The sequence below is a fragment of the Oncorhynchus mykiss genome, chromosome 2, assembly GCF_057628025.1.
Source record: "Oncorhynchus mykiss isolate SJ-2025 chromosome 2, ASM5762802v1, whole genome shotgun sequence".
NCBI classification, from domain to species: Eukaryota; Metazoa; Chordata; class Actinopteri; order Salmoniformes; family Salmonidae; genus Oncorhynchus; species Oncorhynchus mykiss.
The window spans coordinates 17,686,746-17,703,482 of NC_143023.1; the positions used below are offsets into that span (position 1 = coordinate 17,686,746).

General features: G+C 44.1%; 1 protein-coding gene across 4 annotated transcripts; it reads left to right on the plus strand.

Annotated features, from left to right (window-relative positions):
- The first annotated feature begins 346 nt into the window (after positions 1 to 346).
- LOC110536732 (BAR/IMD domain-containing adapter protein 2) lies at positions 347 to 14,815 on the plus strand. 4 transcript variants are annotated; one of them, XR_005035471.2, is made up of 16 exons: positions 347 to 941; positions 4,447 to 4,576; positions 4,765 to 4,840; positions 5,057 to 5,143; positions 7,025 to 7,086; positions 7,186 to 7,257; positions 7,396 to 7,533; positions 9,183 to 9,335; positions 9,445 to 9,621; positions 9,833 to 10,487; positions 10,594 to 10,798; positions 10,955 to 11,020; positions 11,594 to 11,849; positions 11,938 to 11,978; positions 12,122 to 12,760; positions 12,849 to 14,815. XR_005035471.2 is itself a non-coding variant. In XM_036940438.2 (15 exons), exons 2-15 carry the CDS (start codon positions 4,529 to 4,531, stop codon positions 12,192 to 12,194), a joined length of 2,109 nt encoding a protein of 702 aa, XP_036796333.1. In that variant the 5' UTR covers positions 347 to 941; positions 4,447 to 4,528; the 3' UTR covers positions 12,195 to 14,815. The 4 variants fall into 4 exon arrangements, 2 of the variants coding, with proteins under 2 accessions (XP_036796333.1, XP_036796341.1); XR_016484643.1 differs by having other exon boundaries at positions 512 to 751; XM_036940438.2 differs by having other exon boundaries at positions 12,122 to 14,815.
- Positions 14,816 to 16,737: the final 1,922 nt, after the last annotated feature.

Sequence of the window (16,737 nt, forward strand, 5' to 3'; positions counted from 1 at the left end):
GAAATGGGATCCCTCCCCTCCCCTAGCCTTGCGTAACCCTAACTCTAACCATAATCTTGGCATAACCCTAACACTAACCTTTGCTTTCGACCGATCTTCAACCCTGGCTCAACCCCTTGACATACCAAATAGATGAATCACCTGAGAAGTATTACATGTTTTTGTAAAAACATTTTTTAAATTTTATAACGTTTTAGCCAAATATTTTTTACTCCTATTGATTTATCACTCTCACCCAAAAACATGTTTAAAGTAATAGGCTATAGGCAACATATTTAATATTATGTGAATAATAAACCAAAGGGCTACTGCCCACTTAAGAGAATGAATGGAGGGAATGTGAGAAGGGGGTGGCGGATGTAGGCCAATGATACGTGACTTCGGGGTCTGCCATCCTTGCTTTAAAAAGTTTCTAGTCATTATTCTCTCTACCGCTATTCATCCCGGGTCCCGTTTGCTCATTGTTATTCTGCCCGAGTGAGTGAGTGAGTGAATGAGAGAGGGAGAAAGAGAGGGATAGTGAGCGAGAGGGTGAACGGGAGTGAGGACATTGTGAGAGAAAAGGAGAGTGGTAAAGAGAGACAGAGAACGGAAGAGACCTGAGGTTTCTAACGGTAGGGAGTTTGATGCAGCGGTCGGGGTTTATTCGCGGTGAATGTTCTGTCCGGGGTGGTGCGTGAAGGCATGTTGCTAATCGGCTCAACAGTGAGTAGAGGTACAGAACTGCACCAAAAGTCTGACGCCGATTTGTGTGAGTAATAATTAAAAAAGGGAGAGGGAGAGAGCGAAGGCGGGGGGGAGGTTGAGATTTAGTGCACTGCTGGGTGAAACAACCCCCACTAACGAAGGGGAAAGCAATAGAAGAAAAGGAAAAAAAGACAAAAGGCAAACGGCGTTTCGGTCATCTGTTTTTTTTTCTCCCAACAATGAGCTCAGAAAAGGTACAATTCCACTTTGTATCAACTATTTTGCTGCTTATCTAACTTTGAATGAATTGCGCTGAGTTTTATATGTCGGCCTGGAGATCAACAGGTGTTGCTGAATTAAGGCTATAGACTGGTGATACTGATTTGCTGAGAGAGTAATGTCTCTCATTTCGTCCACTTTCACATCTCGATAATTCGTTTAACTTGGTTTAGAGAAGATGTTTCGTATTTTAGTTATGTATGCCAATAAGAGTCGAAGTGATAAACACAACCTCAAATCCTCCAATCTGTTTATAACGTTCCTGTTTCACAGACATTTGTTTATGATATTTTTCACCTATGATGTTACATCTCTGTCACACTTGTAATTGTTGCCAATACCAGTGTAATCACTTAAACTCATGCAGAGCTTGTCAACAGTTTTCAGTTGTTGACGTTATGTAGGCCTAGTAGCTGTTTCTGAAACATCTTTGGCAACAAAATGTAAAAATTGTATTTCAATACCTATATTACAAAATCCGTTTTAGTACATTGATTATAGTTTTGCTGTGTAATTCTATATTTGGCTATGTTGTCATTGCGCATGACAATTGGTTCCCAATTGACCAACCTGGTTTGAATAACAAGAAATTAATTAACCACTTAAATTGGACCTTGAGAATGTGCCTCAATCTGCAGATTAACGGCCAGTTTACCAAACCCCAATCTTAACCATCAGGACATAACAAGCATAACTGATTGTAGATCAGCTCTCATGGGGAACCAGAGGTAGTGTGTTGAGTTGGCTATAGGTTAATAACTGCCTTGTTCAGGGGCAGAAAGACCGATTTTTACCTTGTCAGCTCAGGATTCGATCCTGCAACACTTTCAGTTACTGGCCCAATGTTCTAACCACTAGGCTACCTGACACCCCAAAAAATGTGTTTCTGCCCGGTCAACAATAGGATATTGATCAAGGAAATTCTTCATTGGATTTCTTTGATATTGATAACAGTTCTTTGTGCACTTCTGCTTACCCAATTAGTCTTACTCCAGTCTCCTTTCCCCTTCACACACCTGATTTACTTACCAAAAGGCACATCTCAATAGGTGGTCCAGGTATAACATGACACAAGTGGGGTGTGGGCCTTTCCTCTTTGGTTCACTATTGCTCCTCAAACAAGGGGGGAGGCCAATGACATCACATCAGACCTTCAGACCATCAGACCAACCCTTACAGGAAAAAACACATGAATTTCACGTGATCACATGTGAATTGGGAAGTTAATGCGATAACGTGTGACAACATGGAAAGCAATATGTGATAACATGAAACTATACATGTGAAAACGTGATCACATTTGAAGTGTTCCAAAAACACATTTTCACATGATTTCATATGTGAAATTTTACACGTGTTTTTTTTCTGTAAGGGTAATAACTCCTTGACGTTTGTAGTTGTGTCTAAAAAAAAAACACTATTTTGCTCCCAAAAAGTCACCCTCAAGTGTATGTACATTACTGTATTTATACTTGGGATATTCAACAGGAAAACGTCAAATTGCTAGAGGACGCCTTTAACAAGCTCAGAGCCTCCTTGAACATAAGTAACAATGCAAAAAGTCCACAGGAGGTCAGTTGTACTGTACAGGGCTGTAACCCATACATCTGTGGAATCAAATGATGTCGTCAGGTCTATTCAACAGCAGCCTGACCGGTCAGTGTTACCCAACACATGTCTGTCTGCCCAATGACCATCCACTGACATCAACAAGTGAGCCAATGCATGACATGCTGCAGAATGCCACACACACAGGATGTTGTCTGAAAGGAGCATGTGTGAGCCTTAGTGTAGAGTGAGGTCAGATGTGTGTGTTGTCCCACACGAGGACCACCGTGCTGTAACACTAGAGAGAAGAGGCTTGTGTGAGAGCCACTGTACATTCATCATGGCTAGAGTACTGTAGGTTTACAGAATAGAACTTGAATGACTAGAATTATTTCTGAGACGTTCTATAATACCGTATCAGAACAATGTCTATTCTGCCCACTCTATTTCTATAATACCGTATCAGAACTATGTCTATTCTGCCCACTCTATTTCCACCAACCCATGTAATGAAGTGTCATAAGCATGACACAAGTATTGCCTAAAGTGGTCTATATTACCAATCTTCTGATTGTGTCATGTAATAAGTTAGGCATTATAGTGGAAGCGTTTGAATGGCCTGTTACTCAGTGTGCTGTCGCTTGCAAGTAAGCATTTCACTGTACCGTTTAAACGTGCTGTATCCTGTGCATGTGACAAATACTTTGATTTGATTGGATTATATGTTAGAGTAAGAAATGCTGTTTTTTCCAGTAGGTACTCCACCACTGCAGACACCATGTATTATACAGGGATACCCTGGTGTATTTTGCTTAGGTCATGTGATCTGTGATACATCTGGACGTCTGTTATTACTTCTGTGTCTGAGTTATGAAGTTAAAAAAAACATTATTACCAAAACGTGTCTTAGAACAGCAGTCAGACCCTCCTTTGATTCCAGGCCCTGAGGTTGTATTTCCTGCTTCCATAAGGATGTGAATAACACGGCACTTCTTAACTTTTGCGATTGAGTCCACCAATTACTTTATCTCTACCCTACATTAGGGCAACCCAAATGTTTCTGCTATCAGTTTGTTTCAGACCATTCATAACCCCTCAGATAAGAACAATGGACTTTTCCAACACCAGGCACAAGTGTCATGGCACTGAATAAACATTGGACCACAGAGAGAGAACCGTTGCTGAACTGACCAAGGTGTTCGGTGACAGAATTCCCCCCTGGATTAAATGGCTAAAGTCACGCTCAACTCAGTTTCCCCCTTACAGCTCATCTTTGTTATCCTACAGAGATTACATGAAAAATGTTGACCCATATCGGATAATGGAGCAGGACATAAAGTCAACATTTCCAGTCGTTAGCTCTGGAAGGTCACCCTCTTGATGAGGAGCAGCCGGGGTTCCCAAAGACTGGGACCCACTGGTGGGCTGTGGTTTATTCCTCTTGGGTCACGGCATAGGACTGCTAGAAGTCTTGGGAATAGACTTTACACAGTCCCAAACAACTCTAAAAGATGGGTCACAGCACAAGCATGTTGGGTGGTAGTTTAGGGATAAGCTGTCTGGTCATTGCCTCCTGTATGGATCATAGACCACTGATGAAACCCTCCATCTCACTCTGTATGGGTGAGTGTGATTTGCCAGGTCACCTCCAAACACCTCAGCCTGAATAACTCTTGGTTGTCTGGTTAGACCTCTCATAGAAGTTCTTTATACTTGAATTAATTGTACATTTTGGTCATTTAACAGACACTCTTAACCCTAATTGTTCCTGTATGTTCCTGTGGATAAGTGCCTTGCTCAAGGGCACATCAACAGATTCTTCACCTAGTCTGTTCTGGGATTTGAACCAGAAACCTTTTGGTTACTGACCCAACACTCTTAACCGCTAGGCTACCTGCCAACACTTGTTTTTCTCCATCTTTGTGTTTCCAGGGGACTTCAGTCTGCTGTTGTAAAGCCTAATACCCTCAGATACAGGGGAGGAGACTACAATACATAAACATTCTGAAACACCATGTCTCGTTCAGACGAGGTCAACAAGATGACAGAAAACGTGTATAAGGTACAGTGTGTGTAGGTTTGTTGCCTCCAAGAGCAATGAATTAGTCTGTAGATGTAGTCAGGCGAGTGCCCTACATAACACTTTTGTTGAAACTCAGTCTGCTAGCAGCAATGATCACAGACTGTGACTAAGTGGTAAAGTTGAAGAGGAGACATGAATATTGTCTCTTGTTGTCATGTGTTTTGTAGGGGATTCTGGACCAGTTCAACCCCAGTCTGAAGAACTTTGTGACCATGGGGAAACACTATGAGAAAGCCCTGACAGGTGAGAGAGAGTGGTGTGCACACACTATACTGTATGGTATAGCATATCTAGTGGCGTTGGGTGGGCAAGTTGGTAGGCCATGTTTGTTTGGACATTTTAATGATGGCTCTCTGGTGTCTGGCATAGAAGCTGCATTCCACCCAGGCCCAATCCTGAAGCCCATTTAGAGGGTCTTTGTTACATGGTGCCCCTCACTGAAAGGTGTTTTCCTCTCAGGAGTGACGGTAGCAGCCAAGGGATACTTCGATGGTCTGGTCAAACTGGGAGAACTGGCCAGCGACAGCCAAGGGTCCAAAGAACTGGGTGAGTGACTGGGTGGGTGACTGGGTGGGCGACTGGGTGGGTGACTGGGTGGGTGACTGCGTGAGTGACTGCGTGAGTGACTGCGTGAGTGGGTGACTGGGTGAGTGGGAGAGATTGAGAGAGAGAGACCGGTGGGTGGGGTGAGAAACACTAAGGGACTATGGGAGAAGAAGCGAGCTAGAGAGTGGAGGAACGAGAGAAAGTAGGGAGTGAGTGAGTGAGTGAGGGAGGGAGCTGAGAGTGAGAGCGAGCGTGAGGGAACTGAGGGAGAGGGAGAGAGTGGGGTGATTGTTAAGAGATTAACAACACCACATGATCTCATTGTAATGCTGCAAACAGTCGGGTAGGGAGGGAGAGATGCCAGACACCACAAACTACTGTGCTGTGGGAGAGACACACAGCCTTTACCACATTGGCAGATTCACAGCTGACATCATAGACTGAGAAGTTGAGAGATGCAATCATTCAGTCAGTTAACAGCTCCAGGTGAGATAAGATACTACTTTATTGATCCGACACCTCAGACACAATATTGCACATACAGACAACGTGAAGTCACAACAAGTGTTTTTTTACCAACAATTTTATCCCGCTCTGTATCCCTGTGTTGATGACGTATTCTCTGTATCCCTGTGTTGATGACGTATTCTCTGTATCCCTGTGTTGATGATGTATTCTCTGTATCCTGTGTAGATGATGTATTCTCTGTATCCTGTGTTGATGACGTATTCTCTGTATCCCTGTGTTGATGATGTAATCTCTGTATCCTGTGTTGATGACGTATTCTCTGTATCCTGTGTTGATGACGTATTCTCTGTATCCCTGTGTTGATGATGTATTCTCTGTATCCTGTGTTGATGACGTATTCTCTGTATCCCTGTGTTGATGACGTATTCTCTCTATCCCTGTGTTGATGACGTATTCTCTGTATCCTGTGTTGATAACGTATTCTCTGTATCCTGTGTTGATAACGTATACTGTGTTGATGACGTATTCTCTGTATCCTGTGTTGATAACCTATTCTCTGTATCCCTGTGTTGATGACGTATTCTCTGTATCCCTGTGTTGATGACGTAATATCTGTATCCCTGTGTTGATGACGTATTCTCTGTATCCCTGTGTTGATGACGTATTCTCTGTATCCTGTATTGATGATGTATTCTCTATCCCTGTGTTGATAACGTATTCTCTGTATCCTGTGTTGATGACGTATTCTCTGTATCCTGTGTTGATGACATATTCTCTGTATCCTGTGTTGATGACGTATTCTCTGTATCCTGTGTTGATGACGTATTCTCTGTATCCTGTGTTGATGACGTATTCTCTGTATCCTGTGTTGATGACGTATTCTCTGTATCCTGTGTTGATGACGTATTCTCTGTATCCTGTGTTGATGACGTATTCTCTGTATCCTGTGTTGATGACGTATTCTCTGTATCCCTGTGTTGATGACGTATTCTCTGTATCCCTGTGTTGATGACGTATTCTCTGTATCCCTGTGTTGATGACGTATTCTCTGTATCCCTGTGTTGATGACGTATTCTCTGTATCCCTGTGTTGATGACATATTCTCTGTATCCCTGTGTTGATGACGTATTCTCTGTATCCCTGTGTTGATGACGTATTCTCTGTATCCCTGTGTTGATGACGTATTCTCTGTATCCCTGTGTTGATGACGTATTCTCTGTATCCCTGTGTTGATGACGTATTCTCTGTATCCTGTGTTGATGACGTATTCTCTGTATCCCTGTGATGATGACGTATTCTCTGTATCCCTGTGTTGATGACGTATTCTCTGTATCCCTGTGTTGATGACGTATTCTGTGTATCCTGTGTTGGTGACGTATTCTCTGTATCCCTGTGTCTTCTTGGGGATTCCAGGAGACACGTTATTCCAGATGGCCGAGGTGCACAGGCAGATTCAGGTTCAACTGGAGGACGTGGTGAGTGTTTACCGTGTGTGTGCGTGTGTGTGTGTGTGTGGTGATATGATTGTTAACTATTGTGATGCTGTATGAATGATGGTGGAATATGATCTACAGTTGAAGCTGTTCCATTCTGAGCTGCTGTCCCAGTTGGAGCAAAAGCTGGAGTTGGACATTAAATATCTTACCGTGAGTTTATCTATTTCATTTTACGTTAACATATTTCCTTCTCTCTACAGCGCAACCACTTTTCTGACTATTTTTCTATCTGTTGCTCTGTCTCTCTCTCAATCGGGTGTTCTCGCTCCCGTTCTCTCTCGATCTCAGGCCACGTTGAAGAAATATCAGAGTGAGCGCAAGTCGAAGTCGGAATCTATCGAGTGCTGCCAATCACAGCTCAAGAAGCTGCGCAGGAAGAGCCAGGGCAGTCGCCACCCCAACAAGTATGGAGATAGGGAGATGCAGGTAACTAGCATTCAACAACACCATTTTGTGTCAGTAGTGCTTTGAGTGTAAGGTTTCAACGATGCCATTTGTGTATTTTTGAAACACTTACAATTGTGTTTTGACACTTGAGATTTGTGTGGGATTTTCTTGGAAACACCACCAGACTAAATCATCTTACTCAGCATTACAAGGCACAGTCAAGTGTTTGTGTGTGTGTATGTACAGTCTGTGTGCGGAAGTATGGATGAGATTAAACAGCAATCTGGCTCAGCTGATTTGGAAGAGAAAGAGGAGAAATCTTTGGAATGAGAGGACAGGAAATAAGAAGGGGTGGACAATGGAAGAAAAGGTTAAGGAAGGTGAGGGATAATATTTTGTGATTAGGATTTAGTTTATCGCTGCTCAGCAGATAGGATATGATGTCACTTCTTCCTTTTGGTCCCTCCGATGAGCCTCTCTCCCTACAGTGTATTATAAAGGTCACATATCTCCTACTCCTCTGCCTCTGTTCAAATCAAATTTATTTATATAGCCCTTCGTACATCAGCTGATATCTCAAAGTGCTGTACAGAAACCCAGCCTAAAACCCCAAACAGCAAGCAATGCAGGTGTAGAAGCACGATGGCTAGGAAAAACTCCCTAGAAAGGTCAAAACCTAGGAAGAAACCTAGAGAGGAACCAGCCTATGAGGGGTGGCCAGTCCTCTTCTGGCTGTGCCGGGTGGAGATTATAACAGAACATGGCCAAAATGTTCAAATGTTCATAAATGACTAGCATGGTCAAATAATAATAATCACAGTAGTTGTCGAGGGTGCAGCAAGTCAGCACCTCAGGAGTAAATGTCAGTTGGCTTTTCATAGCCGATCATTGAGAGTATCTCTACCACTCCTGCTGTCTCTAGAGAGTTGAAAACAGGAGGTCTGGGACAGGTAGCACGTCTGGTGAACAGGTCAGGATTCCATAGCCGCAGGCAGAGCAGTTGAAACTGGAGCAGCAGCACGGCCAGGTGGACTGGGGACAGCAAGGAGTCATCATGCCAGGTAGTCCTGAGGCATGGTCCTAGGACTCAGGTCCTCCTCCGAGAGAAAGAAAGAGAGAATTAGAGAGAGCATACTTAAATCCACACAAGACACCGGATAAGACAGGAGAAGTACTCCAGATATAACAAACTGACCCTAGCCCCCCGACACATAAACTACTGCAGCATAAACACTGGAGGCTGAGACAGGAGGGGTCAGGAGACACTGTGGCCCCATCTGATGATACCCCCAGACAGGTCCAAACAGGAAGGATATAACCCCACCCACTTTGCCAAAGCACAGCCCCCACACCACTAGAGGGATATCTTCAACCACCAACTTACCATCCTGAGACAAGGCCGAGTATAGCCCACAAAGATCTCCGCCACAGCACAACCCAAGGGGGGGCGCCAACCCAGACAGGAAGATCACGTCAGTGACTCAACCCACTCAAGTGACGCACCCCTCCTAGGGACGGCATGGAAGAGCACCAGTAACTCAGCCCCTGTAAGAGGGTTAGAGGCAGAGAATCCCAGTGGAGAGAGGGGAACCGGCCAGGCAGAGACAGCAAGGGCGGTTCGTTGCTCCAGAGCCTTTCTCTGTTATGCTGCATTTGTTTTTATGTGTGTGTTTACTAACCTCTGTCAGTATGTGGAGCTAATGAGTCGTCGTCAGGCTGAGCTGGACACGCTGGTTGCTGTGGGTTACCGCTCAGCGCTGACGGAGGAGAGGAGACGATACTGCTTCCTTGTGGACCGCCAGTGTTCAGTCACCAAGCTGCTCATCAACTACCACTGCAAGGTACACACACACACACACACACACACACACACACACACACACACACACACACACGGTCCCTGACTCCCATCCAACTGCCAACCTGCCTCTCCTTCCTCCCTGTGTCCAGGTGAGAGAGCTCCTGTCACAGAAGCTGTCCTCATGGCAACAGTCATGCTCCCAGCCAACCAGACTACCTGAACGGGCGCTCAACCTGCTGCGTCACACCGCCCCTCAGGGCTCTGGGGCATCTGGGATAGCTGAGCTCCTCCGACATGCCAAGCTGGGCGCTGCACAGCCAGAACAGGTGAGGGCAAGGGGATTCAGTTCATTAGTAGGAATTCACAGACAAATGTCTGAATTACATGTACTTCAGAAGATAAAGTGAAGTTATTATAAGATTAGGGTATTCTGTTATTTAGACAGCATTCAGATGGTTTTCAGTCATTTAGCAAAATTCCATTGTTTCTTCTCATCTCTCTGTCTTATCTCTCTCTCTTACCATTTCTCTCTTTCAGAGGCTGTCAGTACAGGAGGTGCCTCCCTTGTTGAATGGTGGCTCCAAGCAGCAGAGACCCATCCCCTCTTCTTCCCAGAGTGACATCTCCCCTCCCCAACATTCCCCCGGACCCCAGACCTTCCGCTCCCTCGCTGCCACTGGAGGGGCTATTGGAGGGAGTGGGGCAGGCTCCCCTCAGCAGATCAGCACGCCTATTAGTGTCTCAGCTAGCCCCAATGCTAACAACAACACAAGTGCTAATGCTATCACTACTGCTAACACTCCCATCACTTCATCCACCTCCTCCACGGTTGGCTCCAGCCAAGCCCAGCAGACCTCTCTTCTCCTGGCCACCAGCACCTCCAGCCTTTCTCCTAGTCTGATCCCCTCCACTGTGCTTTCTCTCAGCCAGGGCTCCCCATCCTACTCCTCCCTACAGGGCCTGGCCCTGCCGTTGTCCCTCAGTGCCCCTCACAGTCCTCCACTACCCCACAGTGCACCTCTTTCCAGAGCCATAACCCCCTCGCTGCATCACCAGGGAGTGCAAGGAGGAGGGAACACAGCATTGCGGTCCCATAATCCCATGCTGATGAAGGCAGCAGAGATGTATGGAACGTCTACACTGCCGTTGCCAAGGAAACCAGTCAGCGAGGCCCGGGTGGGAGGGTTTATGGGTAGGTTTTGATACCCCCCTTCACTTATTTGCCATCTTGTCCATTTCTTTCCCAATGTGATGTCTATTTAATTAATTTCACACCTCTGTCCCTCTCTATCTTTCAGGTTCCACTCTGCCCAGAGACCGAGTTCTCCCTCTCTCCAGCCCGTCTCGTGTGGAAGCCATATTTGCCCACGCTCCTGGGGGTTCAGAGGGCAGTGGAGTGGGCGGGGCCTGCTTACTTCACTTCCTGCCAGGCGACGCTCTCAGCCTCCTCATCTCTGAGCCCAGAGACGGGTGGCACTATGGTCAGAACGAACGGACGGGACGGTAAGAGTTAGAACCCACCATTCAGCTGTACAAAACCCTACAATTCTTCAAACACCAACTGAGGACTGTTCTGAAATGACATATTCAGGCAATCCATGGGTTTTCTAGGTTATATACAGATAATACCAAAACAATTCCTCCCTCTCTCCCTTACAGGAAAGGCTGGTTCCCTTTCTCCTACACTCAACCCTACCCAAACACCTTGGATCCCCTCGACAGCAGGTCCGTCACCATAGAAACAAGAAACTGTTATGATATTGTCATTTCATTCCTCAAAATGTTATTGTCTTAAATGGAAGTCAACTTGTAGGGTTATGATTAAATCTTGACACTAACTCTAGAAATCCTTCCGCTATGCTCTCCACCCTTCCCTGTATTGACTCTGATCTAACAGCCTAGCTGCAGCGTTGTCAACAACATTGTCTGTCAGTACGATGTCTACAAACTGGCAGTGATGACTTTGGCTTATTCACAGGAAGCTGAGAGAGATCACTGACACTTTGACACACATATGCTCTTTTTTTCCTCTAAGTGTCATTGTCGTTTTGATGTGTCCATGCCAAGCAAAGAGACCGGGCCTTTAGAGAATGAATGACCATCATTCTTTCCATCTACCTAAGCTCCGTCCTAATCTTCTACCACCTCGTAGGTCCCCTTTGCTCTCCAAGATCAACAGTACAGTTGATGAGTTAGCATGACCACTTTCCTCCATTTATCCTCAGTCTGAAATGTCAGAACAATATGCCTGCGATTGTCATTAAGGATATTGAGTTGAGCAAGACACTTTCTCTCCAGCTCCCCGCTCCTCTCTAAGGTCAACAGTACCAGTACGGGTCAGTTAGACAAGCTGGTCTCCCCTGGCCTGCCTGCCCTGACCCCTGAGTCTGAGGAGGAGCGCTCGTTCCCCCCTCAGAGGGTCAGCACCTTCCGCCCGCGCCCATACAGCATGGCCGACTCCAACCAGGTCAGCCTGAGGCCGAAGGTCAGAGGTGAAGGGGTAGAGTGGGCAGGGCCCCCTGACCGACCGGCTCTGTCAATGCTGATGCAAGAGGTATAGATGGCTTATAATGACAGAATATAATGTAGATATGATATGTAATGGGTTAATAACACTAGGATCTTCTTCGCTTTTACCACAGCTCTCGTCAGACTTCGCCTCTCCTCCACCCTCCCCAACCTGGTAAATGCATTCATTGTATTATTTATACAGTAGACATACTGCATTGCAGTAGTCACCAACCCTGGTCCACTTTAGATAGATGACTGTCGATAAACGTGTCTAAGCTCCTGTCATGCCTGATATGCACATTGTCTCCCTGGCAGGACCAACCCATTTGCCCATGTCCGGCTCAGAAAGACGGTGACCAACGATCGCTCTGCACCCATCATCGAATAGGACATGGTCTCCTTGAACAGGCATCCAATGGAGAGGTGTTAATAGGAAACATTCATGTGTTTTGAGTTTGTTCTCAGAGTCCAGTAACTGTGTTGGTTGAGTTCTCAACTGTTCAGCCTTAAGAGAAAGCCTTAAGTAAACCTTTCTGTTCATGTTGGTTATTTACAAGTGCTGATTAGATGTGTATTAATCAGGCCTAAGTCAAAATACAGACACTTATGTGGTGTTATTTTGAAGATAGAAGAATCAAAGCTGAAATTTGAGTGCCAACCGTAATTGTTAAAGACCCTTTGGACAAAATGAGAACTTGATTAAAAATCTACCATAGTATTTGAGAATTATAGAGTAAAAAGATGAGTGTGAGTTGGAATTTGAAAAGCTCTGTGATGTTAGTAAAAACACAAACAGATGAGGGCCATTTTGTCAGAATGTCCAACATTAACATTTGAGCCCTGGGCATTACTGATAATTTTATAATGTTATTTTCATTTTACAACACTTTTCTAAAAGTAACCTTGGTAGAAAATGTTTATTATGTTTTTTTGTCTGTACCCTTTCAGGGACTGGTTCCTGGTAGCAGCCTGTAGTTGGGTAATAGTTTAATGAATTATAGCATACTTTACTTGTACCATTAGGAATTGTCTTAAAGGACAGGCTCCTGTTTTATCAGTATTTTCATCGAGGAGGATTTTTGAGAAGAGAGTTGTGCAGAGATATGTGTGTGTATGATCCAGGAAAATCCAAACATGTTGAAGAATTGTCATAAAATGTTTTTCATTGTTGGGATTCAATAAGAGTATGTTTAAACACATTGTTAGCTAGGCAGATGTAGTTCCACGATAGATGCAGACCTACCAATCACTTTGTACAACTTAATTTACATGTTCTCTGTATGAAGATTTAAATAAAAGTGTATTGATGTTGCTTACTGATGTCATCAGCAAAATGCTGGGTAGGAATAAGTTTAAACACCAATATTTTTTAAATAATTTGTTTTAATGTGCGGTAGGATTTGTATAAGGAATTATATTTTTAAGATCAAGTGATCAATTTACAAAGGCAGTTGATGTGATATGTTATACACAGAAATATGTTGCATTGCAAAGCTATTGCTGCTATGTGTAGATTGTATTGAACGTTTACCTTCAAGAGTCTCTGTTATCGACAAACGTATTAATAGAAGTAAGAAGGAGCAACCGTACAGATGTAGGATCTTTATTTGATCACTCTTTTGTTGGTGAGAATGTTCCTGCGTAGCAGGAAATGCAAACTTGTAGTGTATTTTAGTTTTAAAAAGGCTTCTAAAGTGTGTCTATCAACCCCTACAAAAATGTAGATTAATTTACATTTCTTGTTGCTGCAGGATTATTTTCCTGCAACTGGCTAAAATGAAGATCTTACATCTGTAACAATGCATCCCTGTGGGGTGAACTGTACTTCCATTTGTATTGGACAGGTAGAAGAGGAAAGAAACAGTGGAGGGTTTGGAGGATGGGTTTTCCTGGACAGTAGGTTTGAGAAATTGGCATTGTGTTGAGGGATAAAAGTATAAGAAAAGAGATGGATTCAACTCGCTTGTTTTTACTAGTGTCTTCTCGATTGATTTAGAATTCGACTCCAACAGATTGTTCACATCTAGCAGATTTTAGCTGCACGTTTACCAATTGCAAACCGTACAGAACCTTATTTAAAGGGCGAAGACTGATTGTGTTTATGAAGTCTAACTTTGAAAGTGTTGAGGAAAGTATTTGGAAAGTGGAACAGTGTGTGAGCAAGTGTCAATGGTAAACTAGATGTAGAAAGTAGTATATTTCTCTCACTTTCTCCATGTCTGGTGTCTCTCTAGTCTGTCATCTGGTATCTCGCTGGTGTCTCTGTCATCTAGAAAACTGCAGTTGAGAGATTCAGGGTGGAAATATGTGGCTGGGAAAATGGAGTTTCTCTTTATGATCTTTATTCTGATTTCCGGCCCTTACAGTGTATAGTTCCTTCTCTCCGCATGTTTCTGTATCGTATTAACTTGCATCTCTAACCTAGCCTGTGAAATGATTGACTTTCTTGCTATGGTAATTCTAACACACAATAAAAAAACATTTCTGTTGATTTAAATACTGAGTATAGTGAAATCACATAGTTGAAGTTTACTTATGTTTGTACAAATTGCACACAAAAAAAACAGTTTTTGATCTTGTTTAACTTTGTTATTCCTTAACCTTGCACCTTTTCACCGTCCTAACCTTCTTCAAAATATGACCTTTCAATGTCAATCTAGCTATATGAGAATGGGATCCAGTTGTAAAAGGCAAAATAAAGGTGATGCTGTGGTGACTATTCAGGATCTTATATTCAGGATGTCTCTGTTAGTAGGATTGTCTTAACTACGTGTTTAAGAACGAAACAATTGCCTCTGCCCCTACTTTTATTTCCGTCTTTTAATTTGTTTTGTTATATTATTTTGTTACTTCATCTGTAGCTTTTTTCTCTTTAAAACAGCATTGCCTTTCCGAGACACACAACAATCATGGTCACAGTATAAAACCTTACAAATACACACACATTCCTGATACCACTGTTATTGTATTTGTTTCCAATGAATACTTCAATAAACATGTTAATCACTATACCCAGTGTTCATCTTCGCATTGAACAACCAAACCATTTTGCTGGTATTTCATTTAAAATCTCCTCAGCTTCAGTGGAATTGAGTGGCCACAAATGCCTTATACTCCTTAATCCATAAGACCCTATGCACATGATTAGTACAATTTTACTGTAGGCAATAGTTTCAGTAGTATTTTGGGGATTTTACGGTATCCAATTGGTAGTTAGTCTTATCCCATCGCTGCAACTCCCGTATGGACTCCGAAACACACAATGTCACAATTACCCGCTTAACCAGCCGCAACAATGTGTCGGAGGAAACGCTGCATCGTGAGTTGTGCCCGGCCTGCCACAGGAGTCGCTAGAGCGCAATGGGACAAGAACATCTCTGCCGGCCGAACCCTCCGCTAGCCCGAACGACGCTGGGCCAATTGTGCGCCGCCCTATGGGTCTCCCGGTCACGGCCGGCTGCGACAGAGCCTGGACTCTAGTGGCACAGCTAGGCAGCTAGACCACTGCGCCACTCGGGAGGCCCCAGTAGTCTATGTTCTTGATGATAAAGCATTCCGATGCCCTGATTGTTTTTATGTGTAAAAGCACATTTCCACATTGCATGGACAATAACATTTTTCTAATGTAATCTATTTAATGTATTTTATAAACAGATTTAATTCTTGATAAGTGTGGTCATATATGTAGCTGGTGGGGAAACATAGAAAGTCAGATGTACGAAGAGCCCCCAGCACCTCCTCTGAGATAAGGGTGTGGGCTGGACTGCTGAACATCCCAGCCTCCTGGAACTCTCTGGACCAGCCAGGGGCCCCCAAGGAGGTGGCCTGCTGGAAGGGACCCCGTGGGGCCAAGTCTGGGTTCCAGCCTTCAGATGAGTCCTCATCATGGGAGCTGAAGGGGTCTTGAGGGAAGTCTCCTGAAATACAGTGTAGCATCTTGACTGTTTCTCATACTGCTCAAAACTCAAAGATTGCTGTAATTCCGTAACTAAAAACTAGCTGGATCAGCATTCAAACTTCTTTCATCACACCAGTTAACTGTCTAACAGGATGTAATAGGTACAGTCAGATACTGTATTCCAGTATTCCAGTTCCACTAATAGGTACAGTCAGATACTGTATTCCAGTATTCCAGTTCCACTAATAGGTACAGTCAGATACTGTATTCCAGTATTCCAGTTCCACTAATAGGTACAGTCAGATACTGTATTCCAGTATTCCAGTTCCACTAATAGGTACAGTCAGATACTGTATTCCAGTATGCCAGTTCCACTAATAGGTACAGTCAGATACTGTATTCCAGTTCCAGGCACCAGAGTTGCACCACTTCTGTTCCAGCCCAACACACCTGATTCAGCTACTCAACTAAACATATACAGCCACTGATTAGCTGCATCTGGTGTATTAGTGCTGGGCTAGAATAAAATGTGCAACACTTAGAAACACTGAGCTATAAGCCAGCTGAGATAAAGCTTCTCCAGCCAGCAGCATGCCTCATCTGCACTGAGTGACCGTCTTCCTCCACAGGTGAAGATGACCACTGGAATGAACTCTCAACCACACAGCGACACTCTATATGTTTTTCTGTCTATCGCCTGCAGCCCAGCCACCAGCAGATACACGCTAGTACCACTGCTTTCCACATCATATCCCAGGAGAAAAGAGAACAAGTGATTGGAGATTCTAGATTTGGAGCAGGTGTTAATTTCAAGCTTTCTCTGTGTTTCCAAGAGTTATGTGAGTTCCTCATTGACCTGAGGTTGGTTTATGAAGGGGTCCTCAGCCCTGTGAGGAAGAGGTGTAACCTGAACACAGACACCCCCAGGAGACCAATAGATAAGAGAGCAGAGAGCTTTATGGACACAAAGCACAGACCAAAGGTCCCATAATTAACCAATACTTCCCAAATGGGGGATGATATCAGAGGGGTT

Excerpts from the sequence above, each read along its gene's own strand:
- LOC110536732 (XM_036940438.2), top strand. The coding sequence starts at position 4,529 with ATGTCTCGTTCAGACGAGGTCAACAAGATGACAGAAAACGTGTATAAG. Across the intron at positions 4,577-4,764 it reads TGACAGAAAACGTGTATAAG|GGGATTCTGGACCAGTTCAA; the intron begins GTACAGTGTGTG and ends TGTGTTTTGTAG. Across the intron at positions 11,979-12,121 it reads CCTCCACCCTCCCCAACCTG|GACCAACCCATTTGCCCATG; the intron begins GTAAATGCATTC and ends TCTCCCTGGCAG.